The sequence below is a fragment of the Engystomops pustulosus genome, chromosome 1, assembly GCF_040894005.1.
Source record: "Engystomops pustulosus chromosome 1, aEngPut4.maternal, whole genome shotgun sequence".
In the NCBI taxonomy this organism is placed as follows: domain Eukaryota; kingdom Metazoa; phylum Chordata; class Amphibia; order Anura; family Leptodactylidae; genus Engystomops; species Engystomops pustulosus.
Window position 1 is genome coordinate 180,339,521 of NC_092411.1, and position 16,617 is coordinate 180,356,137.

The following is a 16,617-nucleotide window of genomic DNA, read 5'->3' on the forward strand; positions in this document are numbered from 1 at the left end:
TAGTCAAGTCATGAATTCCTCTGCCAATCAGTATAATCTATATGGAGGATGCATCTTCAACACCCCTACCAATACAGTGACAAGGGGGTACTTGCGAACAGTGCCCTCTCCAGGTTAGGAGGTGACAGAGGGAGTCGTGAACGCCCCAGTAAGGTTCCAGATCTGGACATCAGGTATTAGCAGCGGTGGACCCTGCCTGTACAGCAAGGGCTAAAGTTATATGAACTATTATAAAATTGCATTCCTTTATGTACACTGGAGTATGATTGGGGAGTGAGCCACCACCTGAGCAGGGTTTAACTAGACCCCTGGACAGGAAAGGGATAGTGGCTCTTGAGTTCCAGAAAGCTCTTAGAGCACGAGGTCTTGGAATCTATCCCTCTTACAGAGCACACCTCTTTACCATCAGCTCTCCCTAGAAATTACAGGTCTTTCATCGGAGACAGAGTGACCAGAGACAGCGTCTGTGCACCTCCAGCACAGACACCTAACCAACCCAGGACAAAGCTGCAGCTTCCAGTATTGGACACAGCTACATCCTAGCCTGCATCTACTACCAGGCTGGTGAACCAACGCCTGAGGATCACTCTCCATGACTACTCCAGTAAAGTGGAATATCTGCCATCTGTAATAAGACCATTTGGCCCATTGCCTGCAGTTGTTCTAATAAAGAACCAGGAGTTATTTTGCACCACATTGCCTCAGTCTGTTTCCTGGATACGGTTGTCACCACCAAAGGCTCCCCATCCAATACCCAGGGACATATACTACGGACAATAATGGGTTGCCCCCGGGAGAACCAGCACATCAGCTTCTCCCTTTATATTTCTTGCACACACCACCTGCTTGAGACCTGCAAGGCTGTAGGACAGCCCTCCGGTCCCCATACCAAGCACCTTGATCACAGCGTGCCTAGGCCGCAACAGCCAGCCACTCCGGTATTCTGGGCCCCGGCTGCCTCTGTATCTATTTAACCTACATGGCAGCACGCTGTATGCATTTTATACTACGTGGCGGCACGCTGTATCTATTTTATACTACATGGTCGTACCCTGTATGCTATTTTTACTACATGGCGGTATGCTGTATGTATTTTATACTACATGGTGGCATGCTGTATGCATCTTATACTACATGGCGGCATGCTGTATGCATTTTATACTGCATGGCGGTGCTTCCAGCACCAGGAAGCACATGGAGGAGACATTACACCATTAAACCTCACATCATTATACAGGCTGTCAGTCATGTGTATAGGAGTATCTCACACACACTGGCTGCAGGAGGTGCCAGCACCAGGATGCACATGGAGGAGACATTACACCATTATATCTCATATTATTATACAGGCTGTCAGTCATGTATACAGGAGTATCTTATACATAAAGAGGCTGCAGTGGGCACCAGCACCAGGAATCACATGGACGAGCCACTACACCATTATACCTCACATCATTATCCAGGCCGTCAGTCAAGCACTGGTCAGTGTGGCTGTGCCTCCCACTCACGAATAAGCTTGATAGCTGATCATGATAATGACTTCTTGGACTTCTATCAGGTCATTTGCATACAGCTTTAGTACCTGATTAATTAAGTTTACAGGCATGTAGAGGGACAATGCTTTCTAATGGCAGTTTATGAAAATATATTTAGTTTTGGAGGTTAATTTGCGTGAAGGGTTCTCTTTAATGTACAAATTAGGTTGTACCCACCATGTCCAAGTTCTATTAATATTCATAAAAAGCATGCATATGATATACTGTCATTAAGCCCACTCGGTTTTACTGTGGCCATGGTATGAATCCATCTTGCCTTTTTCTGTAGGATGATGCGATTCCAGTCCCTCCTTCTCAGGGGTGGGTTGATGAATTCAATCCCCTGGAACTCCAAGACTTTTGGATCCCCTTGTGATGTGTGTTTACATGTTTTGCAACTGTAGTATCGTTATCATTGATTAAATCAATGGGGATACCTTTCCTCATTGCTATAGGGTGCCAGCTTTCGATTGTAGGATATTGTTCATAGCTGTAGATTTCCTAAATATCCTTGTCCTGATTTCTCCATTCTTTGATATACTGATCATGAGATCCAGGAAGGTTATCTCATGTTCTCTAATCTCAGATTAAACAAAGAAGTATAAGCCAATAGTTTTACTATTTAGCACTTCAACAAACAGCTGGAAAGCCTCCCTGGTGTCAGTCCAAAGCAACAGGACATCATCTATGAACCTCAGCCATAACAATATAGTTGAGGTCCATTTCTCCATGCTTTCCAGAAATACAATCTTATTCTCTTGTTCTACAAGCACTAAAATCACACGCAGAAGGTCCCAGAAATTATTGTTTAATTAAAAAAAAAAGATGGTAACAAAAAAATAAATAAATACCAGCACCAATAATATGTGGTCTGTTGGAAACCTGCGTGACTGTAGCCATTTTTTTTAGCTTTAAATGAAGTTCTCTGCACTGTGAGTAGCAAGTTACATAAGAAAGAAAGTGTAATTTTTGGAGCGAGCACTTTAATAGAGAATACTCCTGCATTATTGTACAAAGTATATTATGAAAATGTTATATTCTTTTTAGTCATTTGAGGTCAAATATAATTATACTGAGTCAAGTTACAATATGATATGTTATCAATAAATTTATAAATATTCACATCTAAACAAAAGAAGTTAGGATTTATATATAGGGTTCACATGTAACAACATAACATATGTTACATGTGACACATATGTTACACATATTACAACAAACATTAAACCCATAAAAAAAAAATGCGACATGGCCTATTTTCAGATAGAAACTCGCAATACTAAATCAGAAACTATTTTCCACATGTGTAATCCATGTCAGAATCTGCACACAAAAAAATCCAGTTTCCAGAAGGCTAATATTTAAAAACAATATTCCAAAATTCTTGGGATGTAAAAACAGCTGGAAAGCCTCCCTGGTGTCAGTCCAAAGCATCAGGACATCATCTATGAACCTCAGCCATAACAATATAGTTGAGGTCCATTTCTCCGTGCTTTCCAGAAATACAATCTTATTCTCTTGTTCTACAAGCACTAAAATCACACGCAGAAGGTCCCAGAAATTATTGTTTAATTAAAAAAAAAAGATGGTAACAAAAAAATAAATAAATACCAGCACCAATAATATGTGGTCTGTTGGAAACCTGCGTGACTGTAGCCATTTTTTTAGCTTTAAATGAAGTTCTCTGCACTGTGAGTAGCAAGTTACATAAGAAAGAAAGTGTAATTTTTGGAGCGAGCACTTTAATAGAGAATACTCCTGCATTATTGTACAAAGTATATTATGAAAATGTTATATTCTTTTTAGTCATTTGAGGTCAAATATAATTATACTGAGTCAAGTTACAATATGATATGTTATCAATAAATTTATAAATATTCACATCTAAACAAAAGAAGTTAGGATTTATATATAGGGTTCACATGTAACAACATAACATATGTTACATGTGACACATATGTTACACATATTACAACAAACATTAAACCCATTAAAAAAAAATGCGACATGGCCTATTTTCAGATAGAAACTCGCAATACTAAATCAGAAACTATTTTCCACAGGTGTAATCCATGTCAGAATCTGCACACAAAAAAATCCAGTTTCCAGAAGGCTAATATTTAAAAACAATATTCCAAAATTCTTTGGATGTAAAATTATTGTTCCTGTTAACAAGAAGCCTGAGAGCTTTAGCTTCTTTTTTGGACTGTTCGAAACTAGGCCTCCACAGTTCCCTCATGCTGGTCTTAGAAGAGCGTTCAGCAAACAAGGAAAATGGTTTCGGGGCTGGACATGACAAATGTGTTGAATCTGCTTTCCACTGTTTAGGTTGCAAACCCTGTAAAACAAATCATCAATTAGTAAAGACTTAATAAGTAGACACTACACATTTTTTTCTTTAGTCATTTATAGGGGTATTCTCGTCTGGGCATTCACATTCAGTTTGATAAATCTGCCATATATAAACATTTCTTCAATTAGATGTTATTAAAAAAAATGTTCCTGTGTGAAGATAATTTCCCATAAATGTAGTCACATGGTCCCTTAGAAACGAGATGGCTTCCTCGGATACGGCCACCTCTGCTGGAGTGATTGCACAAATAAACAAAAAGGTTTTGTATATGAAATGTCCGGGAGTTACTGCAGGTCCCACAGCCGTCCTGTGGTAATGATTACTGAAGCCAGGTGGTCAGACAGGACTCTATTGCGCATGTCTGGCCACTGCTGCCAGAGTGTGACGTGGTCATAACCGAGGAAGCTCTCTCATTTCTAAGGGACAACATGGCTACATTTATAGGAAATTATCTTCACACGGGAACATTTTTTTTAATAACATCCAATTGAAGAAATGTTTATATATGGAAGATTAGTGAAACTGAATGTGAGTGCCCAGACGAGAATACCCCTTTAAGGTTTTATTAGCACTTTGCTTTAATACATTACATTGAATAACATTTTAGGAGAGGGGTGTACCACCTTTATCTGCCCAAGATCCACTTCTTCATACCACTCAAATTCAAGGGGCCACTCTAGTAACGAGCACCTTATATGTACCAACAAACACAGTAAAGCACAAAATTCCACCCAAGAAATTATAAACACAACAGTACCGCAATAAATACCTCCACAGAAACCAAAACACACAAGGTACAAATGTTTCCATTATACATTATGAGGCTCCATTCACACATCCATACATGGTAGCTGTGAGCTGGCTGCTATCTCATGTCTGCCATAATGGAGCACACTGTATCAGCAATATGCCCTCTACCCAGCAAATAATAGGGTGGCTCCTATTCTTGCCCAAATTTGTGGCACAGCCACTCAGCTTCCTATGGAGAGGGGATAGGTAGCAATCACCCCCTCCCCTTCTCCACCTGGTTTCCAGTCTGCATTCACACACAGATGTGTGAAAGGAACCTAACTGCGTAGTCTGTGTTCCTAATTTTCGCTTACAATCAACAATATAAAAAACAGATGTGAACTCGCCCTTGCTCATATACATACAGCGGACTACCGATTTCGGCAAAGTTTGTTGAGGTACGCATGAACTACAGGCAGTCCCACCGGGTTACATACAAGATAGGGTCCATAGGTTTGTTCTTAAGTTGAATTTGTATGTAAGTCGAAACTGTATATTTTATAATTGTAGATCCAGACAGAAAAATTTTTTTTGCCCCAGTGACAATCGGAGTTTCAAAATATTTTTCTGTAATGGGACTAATGATTATCAATAAAGCTTCATTACAGACACCTTACAGTTGATCATTATAGTCTGGGACGATAGCAAGGCATCCAGAGAGCTTCACCAGAGGTCACAGGGGGCAGAGGAGTCCATCTTTTACTAGGGGTCGTCTGTAAGTCGGGTGTCCTTAAGTCAGGGACCGTCATTTTACACATAAATATGTTACACTTACCTTTCTTAGAAGTCGTATGTTGTCCCACACTCTTCTGCATACCATGCACTCAAACGCATCAATATAATTGTCCTGCGTTACGTCTTGCACACCCCATGTTCTATCTTTGATCGCATGGATCAAGTTTTTGTTATTGATTTGACCCTGCACTTTCCACTCCAAATACTCCATATACAAACTGTCATTTCTATCCAGCTGTTTTATGAATTCCGCTAGCTCTCTAGGATGAGAAAAACTCTCCACAATTATTATACTTTTATTGCTGGGTAGCCAGTCCTTTATATTAGTTGCACCATAATATATAGGAACAGTTCCTAGCTTCAAAGGCCTCCATAATTTCTCTGTTATGTAATCCTCACAAACTGCATTTTCAAAAGCAAGAATAAACTTATACTGAGCAAGTATATGATAGAACTGGATGTCATCCATAAAAGAAGGGTTATTGATTTGGGTAGGCAAGTCTCTGTTATGCAGACATTCTCCATAGGAATCCACACGGATATATTTCATTAGTTCTTGTATGTAAGTATCCCGATCGGATGGTGGATCACAGTCAGACTGAACATAGACTATAGGAGCCAGTTTCTTTCTCAGAACATTCTTTTTTTGGATGGGCACAAAGTATTCAAGCGATAAAAGTGTCTGGAGGTCCTCCAAATATTGACTTGTCAAAGGTAAGTGGGAATGACGGCTAAATGTAGCTGTGTGGTTAAACAGTGTAATGGTTGGAGGATGAAACAGCTTGTAGTTGTTCTTTGGGGATTCTTCATGAAATAAAGCCCATTCATGGTATGGTTTTCTGGGCAATGGCAGGCTGTCTATGTTGAAATCTGTGCCTAAAATGAAAAGGAAAAGTTTTTTGTTACTGCAAATCACTTACAATAAAATAAAGATATACCGTAACCACTTTTACAATTAGGGGATTTCTATTCTGTAACAGGGGTTAAACTTTAACTAGGCAAGTATAAATGGTAAAAACGTTTGAAGGGAACCCGTCAGCAGAAATTTCACCAAAAAAAATGTTTCTTACGAAGTAGCTTAACAGTTTCCAGATCACGTCTCTTAGGTAGCAAAACGTGGTAGCATTATACAGAAAATCAACTTCAGAGGGATGTAAATTGGCTGGATCATGTCAAGGAGGTGGGGAATTCAGCTCTCAAATCAAACTCTCCCTGCCTCAGAATTCCCCTTCACTGTTGGTGACAGTCCTCAATCCAGTTCTGAATTTACTATAACACAGTTTATAGACCAGTCTTTGCTTTATTGCAGTCCTGAATCCAGCAACATCACAAACCAGCTTAGCTGAAGTCTGGTGCATAGTGTTAAATCACATCAGAGGAGTTATTCTGAGAGCTTGACTTCAGCTCTGACTTTATAAAACCAATTCTAACGCCAAAGAAGTTTTTCTGGATGATACCGCCAAACTGGGGCATGGAAGAAACCACAAGAAGTTAAGCTGCTTGGCAACATACCGATATTGCTTTGAGAACATTTCTGCTGACAGGTTCAATTTAAAATGCACCACACCTTTTAAGAAACACTGCAGAAATCAGTAGCACAATATATTAACACTAAGTACCATGAGTACCACCATCTCACATAATTACAGGACTTGTAATTTTCATTTTCTCTCTGCAGACTCCATGTGTAAATTAGCATTTCCTTCTTTCCTTCTATGCTGGTGGTTAAAGACTTAGGCCACGGTCACACGTTCCGCTAGCAGTCAGTTTATAACAAGACGCTAGCGCACAGGGGGGCGGCATCGGCCCAATCGCATATGCGTTTCCAGAGAAATGCATATGCGATCGACCACCCCTGCGCTAGCTATCATACAGCTTCTACAGTATGTAATCGGAAACCTTAGTACGTATACTTTCAGCAGATGGGTGGAGATGTGACTTGGTGAATTACTGCTATGCCTTTAATTGACATGCACCCACAGAACAGGCAAGTTTACACATAGGATTTTAGACATAGCACCTTCATGAGATACTTAAACCTGCTGTGATCACTTCCATGTTTTTTCAAGCATTCTACATAAATCAAAAGTAAAAGTCTCTACCCAACAGCACCAAGAGAATCACAAAGTAGAGATACAGATACATTTATTGTGGCTTCTAAGCCAGTTTTCTGGTGTACAAGCTATTAAAAATGTGCAATTTCTGTTAACTCCACACACCTATGCTACCTCCATGCCAAGTAGGCAGGAAATGGCGTGACAGGGCACTGAATGGGCCTGTCCCATTACCTATAGCCTACACCAGGCATACCTGCGCCACGTTATAGCAGAATGCACGTGGAGCCTCTTTGTATATCTGGTGCGTCGTCGGTGTCATGAGAAATAGAGGTACCACATGACAGCCAGCTGTTTATCATTTGACAGGTCCTGGAACATGAAGATTACAAGCTGTGTCCCTATGCTTAGAGTGTGAGCACTAAAAGATTCCTCAACTCATATACAGAATGCAAAGTTTAAAATAAATAAAAAAAACTTTAAACATAACTAAAATGTTCCAATATATTTTGCACACACTTTTAAAATCTTTACTTGTCAGTGAATAACAACATTTTTGTTTACATTGAAATGTTGAAAACCTGCCATGTCCTAAGGACATGGAAACCTCAAAGGGATCTTTACAGGAAAAAGCCCAAAACCTGTTGTAACAACATTATGAAAACAGGGTTTTCAGCTTAATTAAACTAGAAAAAAATGTAGATTACTAACAATATCTGTAATGACTGTACCAATCTTACCATAAAACAGAATAGCTTTTGTCATGGGGCTCTGATAGTATGTTCTATTTATAGTGAAAAAGCAGGTCTCTTCTCCACATTGACCCAGCCTTCCATTCTCACCAGTCAGTGGGGACCACCACAGCATAATGGGATAACTGCCAACTCCATGTTCTAATTTTTTGTAGAAGATAGATTCATGTAATCCTTTCAGTAATGGATTGGATTGTTTCTGTTGGTTACTGACTTTCTGCTTTTCAAAATTACCCAATTCAACGACCACCTGTGAAAATAGAGTGGCTGACTAGAATCATGAACATTATACATACTTTCCATGAGCCCTCAGCATACAGTATTAACTGGTTTAAGACATATATACCCTGTTTCCCCTAAAATAAGACATCCCCCGAAAATAAGACCTAGTACAATTTTGCTCCAGCTTAGAAATATAAGGCCTCCCCTGAAAATAAGACCTAGCAGCCGCCATTGCAGCAGCTCCCCCCACACCATACATTGGTATAGGTAAATCTTTTAGATGCTGCAGAAGGTTGTGTCATGGGGAAGAATTCATGGTATTAAATGGCTGATGTGCTGCAAATGTGATCCCAGCAGCTTCCAGGGTAAGAAGGGTCAGTTATGCTTTTACTAAACATGAGAGGTTGGGGCCAATGATTCTAATAGAAATGGAGTCACAAGAAATACAAATTCAGAGTTTGGAGAGTTATAAGGATGTTAGAGAGGTAGATTTTTTGTTCAATGATAAATGTAAATTCTTGTTCATGGAAAAATAAGACATCCCCTGAGAATAAGACCTAGTGCCTCTTTAGGAGCAAAAATTTATATAAGATACTGTCTTATTTTCGGGGAAACAGGGTAGTTGTACAACAATAAGGAAGTGGTGAAATAAGTATTAATTATACAGTACAAAATATATAGAAATATATGACAACATTCACATCTCATTTTTATATATACAGCACATATATTTTGTCACAGAATTAAAAAATAGAACTACTCAAGTAGTCTCAATTTTTACAGCATATATGTCCTAGCCATTGCATACGGTTTTGTACAAAAAAAAGTATATTTGTCTATTTTTTGTGCATTTATCACCCAAATTACTTTCAATTAAAAAAAAAAAGTTGAATGCATAAGATGGATGGATGCATACACTGTGCACATGTTGTCGATACTCTCAAATAAAAAAAATATATAATAATATAACATATACATATATTGCTAAAAAAAAAAAAAGAAAAAAAAAAAAAAACAGAACGCTCACATAACACATCTAGAATTGCTGACTACAAAATCAAAGTGAAAAAACACACAACAGCCTGATCCAACTTTGATGTAATGTCCATTAAACAAGACTCGGCATGCTGCTGATGAGGTTGCAGATGGTTTCCTGAGGTATCTCCTCCGAGGCCTAGACTAAAGGATCCGCCAACTCCTGGATAGTCTGTGGTCCAACATGAACACAAAGGGGCACATTTACTAACAGGGCAAACTGCACTAAATGCACTAGATTCAGGATTTCTGGCGCACGTTCTTAATGAAACTGGTGCTTCCTGCACTGCCCCGACAGAGTGCACCTTTAACATAGGACTTGCGACACAATTCTGTCGGACTTCGCATGATAAATCTTGTGCACGGACCAAAAACACCACCTAATTTGTGTGGCATTATGCCTAGTGCAGCTGTTCCACGAAAGAGGGATGACACACGTACCACTTTGTCTGCGCTTGCAAACGCAGACAAAGTCGAGCCCACCGGGGCGGGCCTCAGCCCGATCGCATCGGCGTTTCTATGGAAAAGCCTGCGATCGGGAACAAGCCGCCGGTGTTTTGCTTTAAATTAACGCAAAACACCGGCGGCTCGTTCCCGATCGCAGGCGTTTCCATAGAAACGCCAATGCGATCGGGCCGAGGCCCGCCCCGGTGGGCGCGACTTTGTCTGCATTTGCAAGCGCATACAAAGCGATACGTGTGGCACCAGCCAAAGGGTCGAGTGGGACACAAGTGTGATGCAGACAATTCTTAAATACCTGTGCAAGTAGTTTGCACCTGAAAGAACCTGCAATTTCCGGTAGAAAACTGGTGAAAGGGCCTTAGTAAATGTGCCCCAATGTACCATGAAACCACTTGAGTAGTGGTTGTTGGAAATGGCCCTATATATACCTATGTAGATATTGCATTAAAACCAGACCATTGCATCTGGAATAGTAATTTACCATATTAACATGTATAGTGTATAGAGTGTATTTATGATTAATTTAATTTTACCTTCATTGATAGAATATCAATATATATAGCAGCACTCAAAAAATAAATACCACTCAGGTGCACGTTCCCAGAACCAGGACCTCAGTTCCTCCAAGTTATAAAAAAAGAAAAATGGCGGCACTCCGAAATTTGATGTGTTCAAAAACGTACTATTTTATTTCAACATGTGCCAAGCAACGTTTCAGCTCCCAAAGCCTTGAGAAAGGCTCCAGGCTTTGGGAGCTGAAACGTTGCTTGGCACATGTTGGAGTAAAATAGTATGTTTTTGATCACATCAAATCTCGGAGCGCTGCCATTTTTCTTCATATATATATGTATATTTATTATATACACACGTTTTCCTAAAAAACATGTTTTCCTAAAAAAATTATGTGCATCCATCGTGTCCACAGACACAAAGAACAGGCCAGAACCCTTTTTTGGGTTCAAGTGGGTGACTGCTGGCAGCATGCAAAAACATGAGGTGAATGTAGCCTAATGTACCTCAGTAACATGACACACTACCTATTTACTTTCGTTAAAGGTATTCAACCACATGGATTTAGTGGTTTCAACCAAAGCATACTTACACGCTGGAATGGGCCCTGAATCAAGATATGTTGTTCATTTAACTGTTAATGGCTTATTTTTCATTAAAAAAAGGACTTAAAAATTTGCAAATGAGTCTGTGGGGCTCCTGTGTATATAATTGGAGCCCCTTCTAGCTCCATCGTCTGCCAATTATTCACACCTTTCTTCAATGCTTATGACCATCTCCTCCTTCCCTTCCCCTGCATGAGTGTAAGTAATGTCAACTGGCTCTCTGCAAATCCCACGCATACCCGGGCTACTCATCACTGCATCAGCTGCAAAGAACAGAAAATCAGGCAGAGGATGGATGGTGGGGACAAAACATTGAAAATGCCAGATAGGGTTCCTGCTATGTACTTTATCACAAAAAAATAAGTCATTAAAAGCTTAATGAAGAACAGATCCCGTTTCAGGGGCAATCCATGTGGTTGTTTTCCTTTAGGGTCTGGTCTTGTAAATCTTGCTCCCAAGGCAAGTTTGCCAAGTTTGTCAAGTTTTGAAGAAAAAAAAAGATTCTTCCCTACCTGGAGTGTCACCAAGAGAAAAAAGAATGCTATAATAAGGCAGGAGACCCAAAACTTCATTCCCCAAATTCTAATCATTTTTTACTTCTCTTCATCATCAAGAAATAGTCTTCAAAACGAGGTATCTTGGAATGGGCCTTTATATGCCATTGACTGCACATCATATAAGGCTGAAAAAGATAACACATGGTCTAGAAAAAAAAAATAATAATTTCAATTACGGTAGTTTGTGATGGACAGAAATATAAGACTTAATATATGTATATATATGTGTATAATTAAATTATTGAGATATTGCCCAATATATAGAAGGTGTCTTTTTCAACTTGATCATCTTTGCATATTAGGGCCCATTGGTTGCTTTACATGAATATTACTGAGGACGAATAGACTCCACTTGCTTATTTTTATAAATTCCAAAATCCCAAAAAGAAATTAAAATTTTAATTATCGGTACTCACTATACAATAGAATCTTAAATTAATGTATAATTAGATCAGAATGCTAGAGTATGTAAGGCAATACTTTTATCAAACTTTCATATCCTTCACGTTTGTTACAGAACATATACAGCATCTGAACCCTTCTGTTGCAGTGGGATATCCACTGTCTACCGTATATACTTGTGTATAAGCCTTGTTTTTTTAGCACAAAAAAATGTGCTGTAAACCCCAACTCATCTTATACTCGAGTCTATGAAAAAAAAAAACTCTGTACTCACCTTTCCGACAGGCCCTGCAGATCTTCTCTTCTGTCTTCAGCTCCGCCGGGCTGCTTAGCACACAACATTACGCCAGCTGCTTGCTGACATTGGCACACACTATGATGTCAGCAAGTGGCTGACATCATGGTATATGTGACCTCACTGAATGGAGACCCGAAGACGGCGCCGGCGCTGAAGACAGAAGAGAAGACCTTTTGGGGTGTCGGAAAGGTGAGTACAGAGTTTTGCAGGCAGTGGCTATATACTAGGAGCATGTGCTTGCTGCCTATATACTGGGGAGGCTGTGATTAATGCATTTGCCTCTCTAGGCAATAGGTTTTGCAAGATTTTTGTGTTAAAATTAGGTGCCTTGGCTTATACTCGAGTATAACGGTATTTAAGCCAAAACATTTCATGCCACATTTTCACCATTTTCTAATTTACTGCAACAAATCTACTACAGGTGAATACATTTTGAGAGCCTTATATGGTTAGGTTCTCGATGCAGCTTTGAGGCTGAAACCAGGAGTGTATTCAGAGAACAGGAGGAGTAAATTGCACATACACATCACTGCTCCTTTCATTCTCAGTAGGACTGAAAGAGTTAGTCAAGTTCTGAAGTTTGCTACCTCTATCAGTCCCCAGGAGAATATATGAAACCGGAATGAACGTGGGAGACTAAACGTCAGACTCAAAATCAGTCAATAAATTACTTGAGGGTGTTTTATTCGAAGAGGTAGGGCTCCATAGCAGGCTTCTGAATGGGGGCCCCCCTTCTCCCTCAGAAAATATAAATATTTGTATTCTCACATATTTATACACTTTTAGGCCTCTTTCACTTGAATGTTAGTTGGACTGTGTCACGATTTTCAACCAGATATTGGTCCCAATAAATGACCTATGGCATCCGGTGAGAGTCTCGGACAAGCACTATATTTTGCTGTGCTAAGGCACTGGCCGCTCGCCTCTTTCCTGCGCGCAGCTGTGTGCTTGTCATGGGCTACGGCCCAGGGCATCATATGTTCATGTGCACACAAGCACACATTTTTTTCACTTACACATATCTGTCCCAGTAGCTACTGACCACATGTGGGAAGTACACAGCAGGAATTTGAGAGGAGAGATCCCTAGTCCCGTCATTCTGCTGACCCCTTCCTCTCCCTCAATATTTCTTATCTGAGCTGCCCATTCATGCTGTGTACTGTGGAAGATGTGCATTGTTACATACATATTATGCTGTACAATGAATCTGTTTTGCATCATTTATGGAAGTTTAAGCACCTGTGAAAATGTAAATAAAGCTACTTACACTTCACTTCAATGCAAAATTGTAAGCATGTAAAACCCTAAAACTGCAGTTTTACAAGGGAATGGAAAGCAGTTATTGTTGGGTCACTGTGATCTAGTGGTTGTTCTTGTGACCCTACCATTGATTTATATGTAGCAGGTTAACTGCTCTATACAACATACACGACACTGCTACATGTTTTGTTGACCACTACATTTTATTTGTTACTAATAAAATTTGTGTAAAGACTTACATGCTGGTGTGTGCCGCCTCTGTCAAGATATGTTCTTCCTTTATCTTCTGAAGCTCTTGGTTTTATGAAAAGAAAATTTAAAAAATTATGCAAATGAGCCTGACTCAATAAATGTCATCAGAGCCTGGGGCCCCTCAGGCTCATCAATCAAGCCCTTGGCTCACTGCTTAAAGCCAACTTCCTTCCTTCATTCTTTGTTTGGGCTGGCTCGGTGGAAACGACCCATCACTATTTTACACTTTAACCAATAAAACTGTAACAAGCATCAGCAGATCTAACCTGCATTAGGAGATGTGCCAAACTTATAAATGACCATCAAGACAAGGGGAGAAAAATGTAAAGTCAAGAAGAATTATAAACCTGGCAAAGCTTCTCTAGAGAGATGTTTATAGAAAATGTTTATAGAAAATGAATATCTACAAAAGGGTCAGATGGATAAAGCATTATAGTGATGACCGTAACATGTGACCAGTGTCATATATGATATAAAAGTCTTCATATTAGAAATGAATAGTGAAATCATTTCATAGCAACAGTTACTTGACAAGTATATGGTCAGAAACCAAGAATCGCAGATGTGTGCAGATCTCTGACACATATAACAACATTTAGAATTCAGAAACGTTACCTCTTGATGCAAATGGGAAGCAAACACTTCAGATGCCAAATCATCAACAACATGACACATTCACAATCTCTGAGCTGCAGAACTGGAGAGGATGTAAACACAGGAGCATAGAGGAGGGAGGGAGGACATGGGCAGCTTCCATTACTATCCAGCCCTCCCCCAGCCTCTACTTCCTCTATGGATCACACAGCTTACCACAAACCCTGGCTAGAAGCATTCATTCCCAGGCTGGGCTTTACTATTGCATATGCAGTTCTACGAGCCCCATTCTCTCACATGAATCCATCTCACAGCTTGTCTCAGCATCTGCTAAAGCAATGAAACAGCAGACTCCAGGAAACACTGCACTGGATTATTACTGGCTGCAGCTCTTCAATGAATCCCTGGCTTCTATTACAGTGGGGGTTTTTATCCAGAATTTCTAAATTAATCTGACAACCGAAAAGGAAAAGCTTGGAAGCTGGGAAGCCCCTCTAATAATAAACCATAGTTAGCAATGAGCAGACCTGAACTGAATAGTTAATTAATTTAATGGGTACAGCACCCAAGGATCAGGAGTCCGAACTTCTGTCACACTAGTAAATCAGAAATTTTTTTTCAAGAATAGTGTACACAATTACATGTGTCAGAGAAGTAGTGTTATCACAGTATAGCGTACACTAATACATGCATGAGAGAAGTAGTGTTATCACAGTATAGTGCACACTAATACATGCATGAGAGAAGTAGTGTTATCACAGTATAGCGCACACTAATACATGCATGAGAGAAGTAGTGTTATCACAGTATAGCACACACCAATACATACATCAGAGAAGTAGTGTTATCACAGTATAGCGCACACTAATACATGCATGAGAGAAGTAGTGTTATCACAGTATAGCACACACCAATACATACATCAGAGAAGTAGTGTTATCACAGTATAGCGCACACTAATACATGCATGAGAGAAGTAGTGTTATCACAGTATAGCGCACACTAATACATGCATCAGAGAAGTAGTGTTATCACAGTATAGCACACACTAATACATGCATGAGAGAAGTAGTGTTATCACAGTATAGCGCACACTAATACATGCATCAGAGAAGTAGTGTTATCACAGTATAACGCACACTAATACATGCATCAGAGAAGTAGTGTTATCACAGTATAGCGCACACTAATACATGCATGAGAGAAGTAGTGTTATCACAGTATAGCGCACACTAATACATGCAGAGAAGTAGTGTTATCACAGTATAGCGCACAGTAATACATGCATGAGAGAAGAAGTGTTATCACAGTATAGCGCACACAATTACATAAGTCAAAGAAGTAGTGTTTCACAGTATAGAATTTTTTGAATAACCTTTTTTTTAAACTTTTTTACTGTTTCCACCATGAGACATGAACAAGCAATCATCGGATTGCTTGTTCCTGACAATACTCTGCAATACTGATTGCAGGGTTAACTGCCGTGAGAAGCAGGGATTGTGGTTTTTCCATTACTTCATAAACCTCAGAGAAAATAACTGGGTTTAACACCCAGAGCATCTTTAATTGCAGTGAGGGGAAGGGTTTTCGGTTTTACCCATTGTTTCCTTTTACCACAGAGCGAATAACTTGCCCTGAACACCAATAGTGTCTTTAACCACAGTGAGCAGGATTTGTGGTTTTCCCATTGCTTCTTACCGCAGAGAGAATAACTGGGTCTGAACACCCAGAGCACGATTAACTGCTGTGACCTAATTTTTTTTATTTAATTATATATATTTTTTAAATTTGTAAATCTCCTAGCCCATTGTGGGCAGGGCAACTACCCTGTTATTGACACCTTTTTTTCAGCCTTCTAGCCTATTTTACAGCCATTCTGAGTGTTAAAATCCCTCAATGGTATTTGTGTTCAGGTCAGTGTTCAGGTGAACGTTCAGCCCGAAGCCTGAACTGAGTTTTCCTGCTAAATTTGGACAAACCCATTGAACCAGTCAGTAACAATCACATAAAGCTATAGTAATTAAAATAATGCCAAGATAATTCCACCTCCATAATGAAAGATGAGCAGATACATCAATGTATATATAATGTCAAGGGTGCTCCCGCGTCTCATGTCTCTGGTCGCGGGCTTACCCGTGCCTCTCCATGTGCCCCCGCGCCCTGCGACATCTATTCAACTGTCCTCGCTCCTGCTTCTTGTCC

General features: G+C 39.7%; 1 protein-coding gene across 5 annotated transcripts; it reads right to left on the reverse strand.

Annotated features, from left to right (window-relative positions):
* Positions 1–3,108: 3,108 nt before the first annotated feature.
* On the reverse strand, positions 3,109–14,632 carry FUT10 (fucosyltransferase 10). 5 transcript variants are annotated; one of them, XM_072114158.1, is made up of 6 exons: positions 14,437–14,628; positions 13,809–13,863; positions 11,565–11,734; positions 8,207–8,468; positions 5,453–6,288; positions 3,110–3,873 (listed from the first exon to the last, which is right to left on the reverse strand). In XM_072114158.1, exons 3-6 carry the CDS (start codon positions 11,640–11,642, stop codon positions 3,649–3,651), a joined length of 1,401 nt encoding a protein of 466 aa, XP_071970259.1. In that variant the 5' UTR covers positions 11,643–11,734; positions 13,809–13,863; positions 14,437–14,628; the 3' UTR covers positions 3,110–3,648. The 5 variants fall into 5 exon arrangements, with proteins under 5 accessions (XP_071970276.1, XP_071970259.1, XP_071970251.1 ...); XM_072114150.1 differs by having other exon boundaries at positions 11,565–11,755; XM_072114167.1 differs by lacking the exon at positions 13,809–13,863.
* Positions 14,633–16,617: the final 1,985 nt, after the last annotated feature.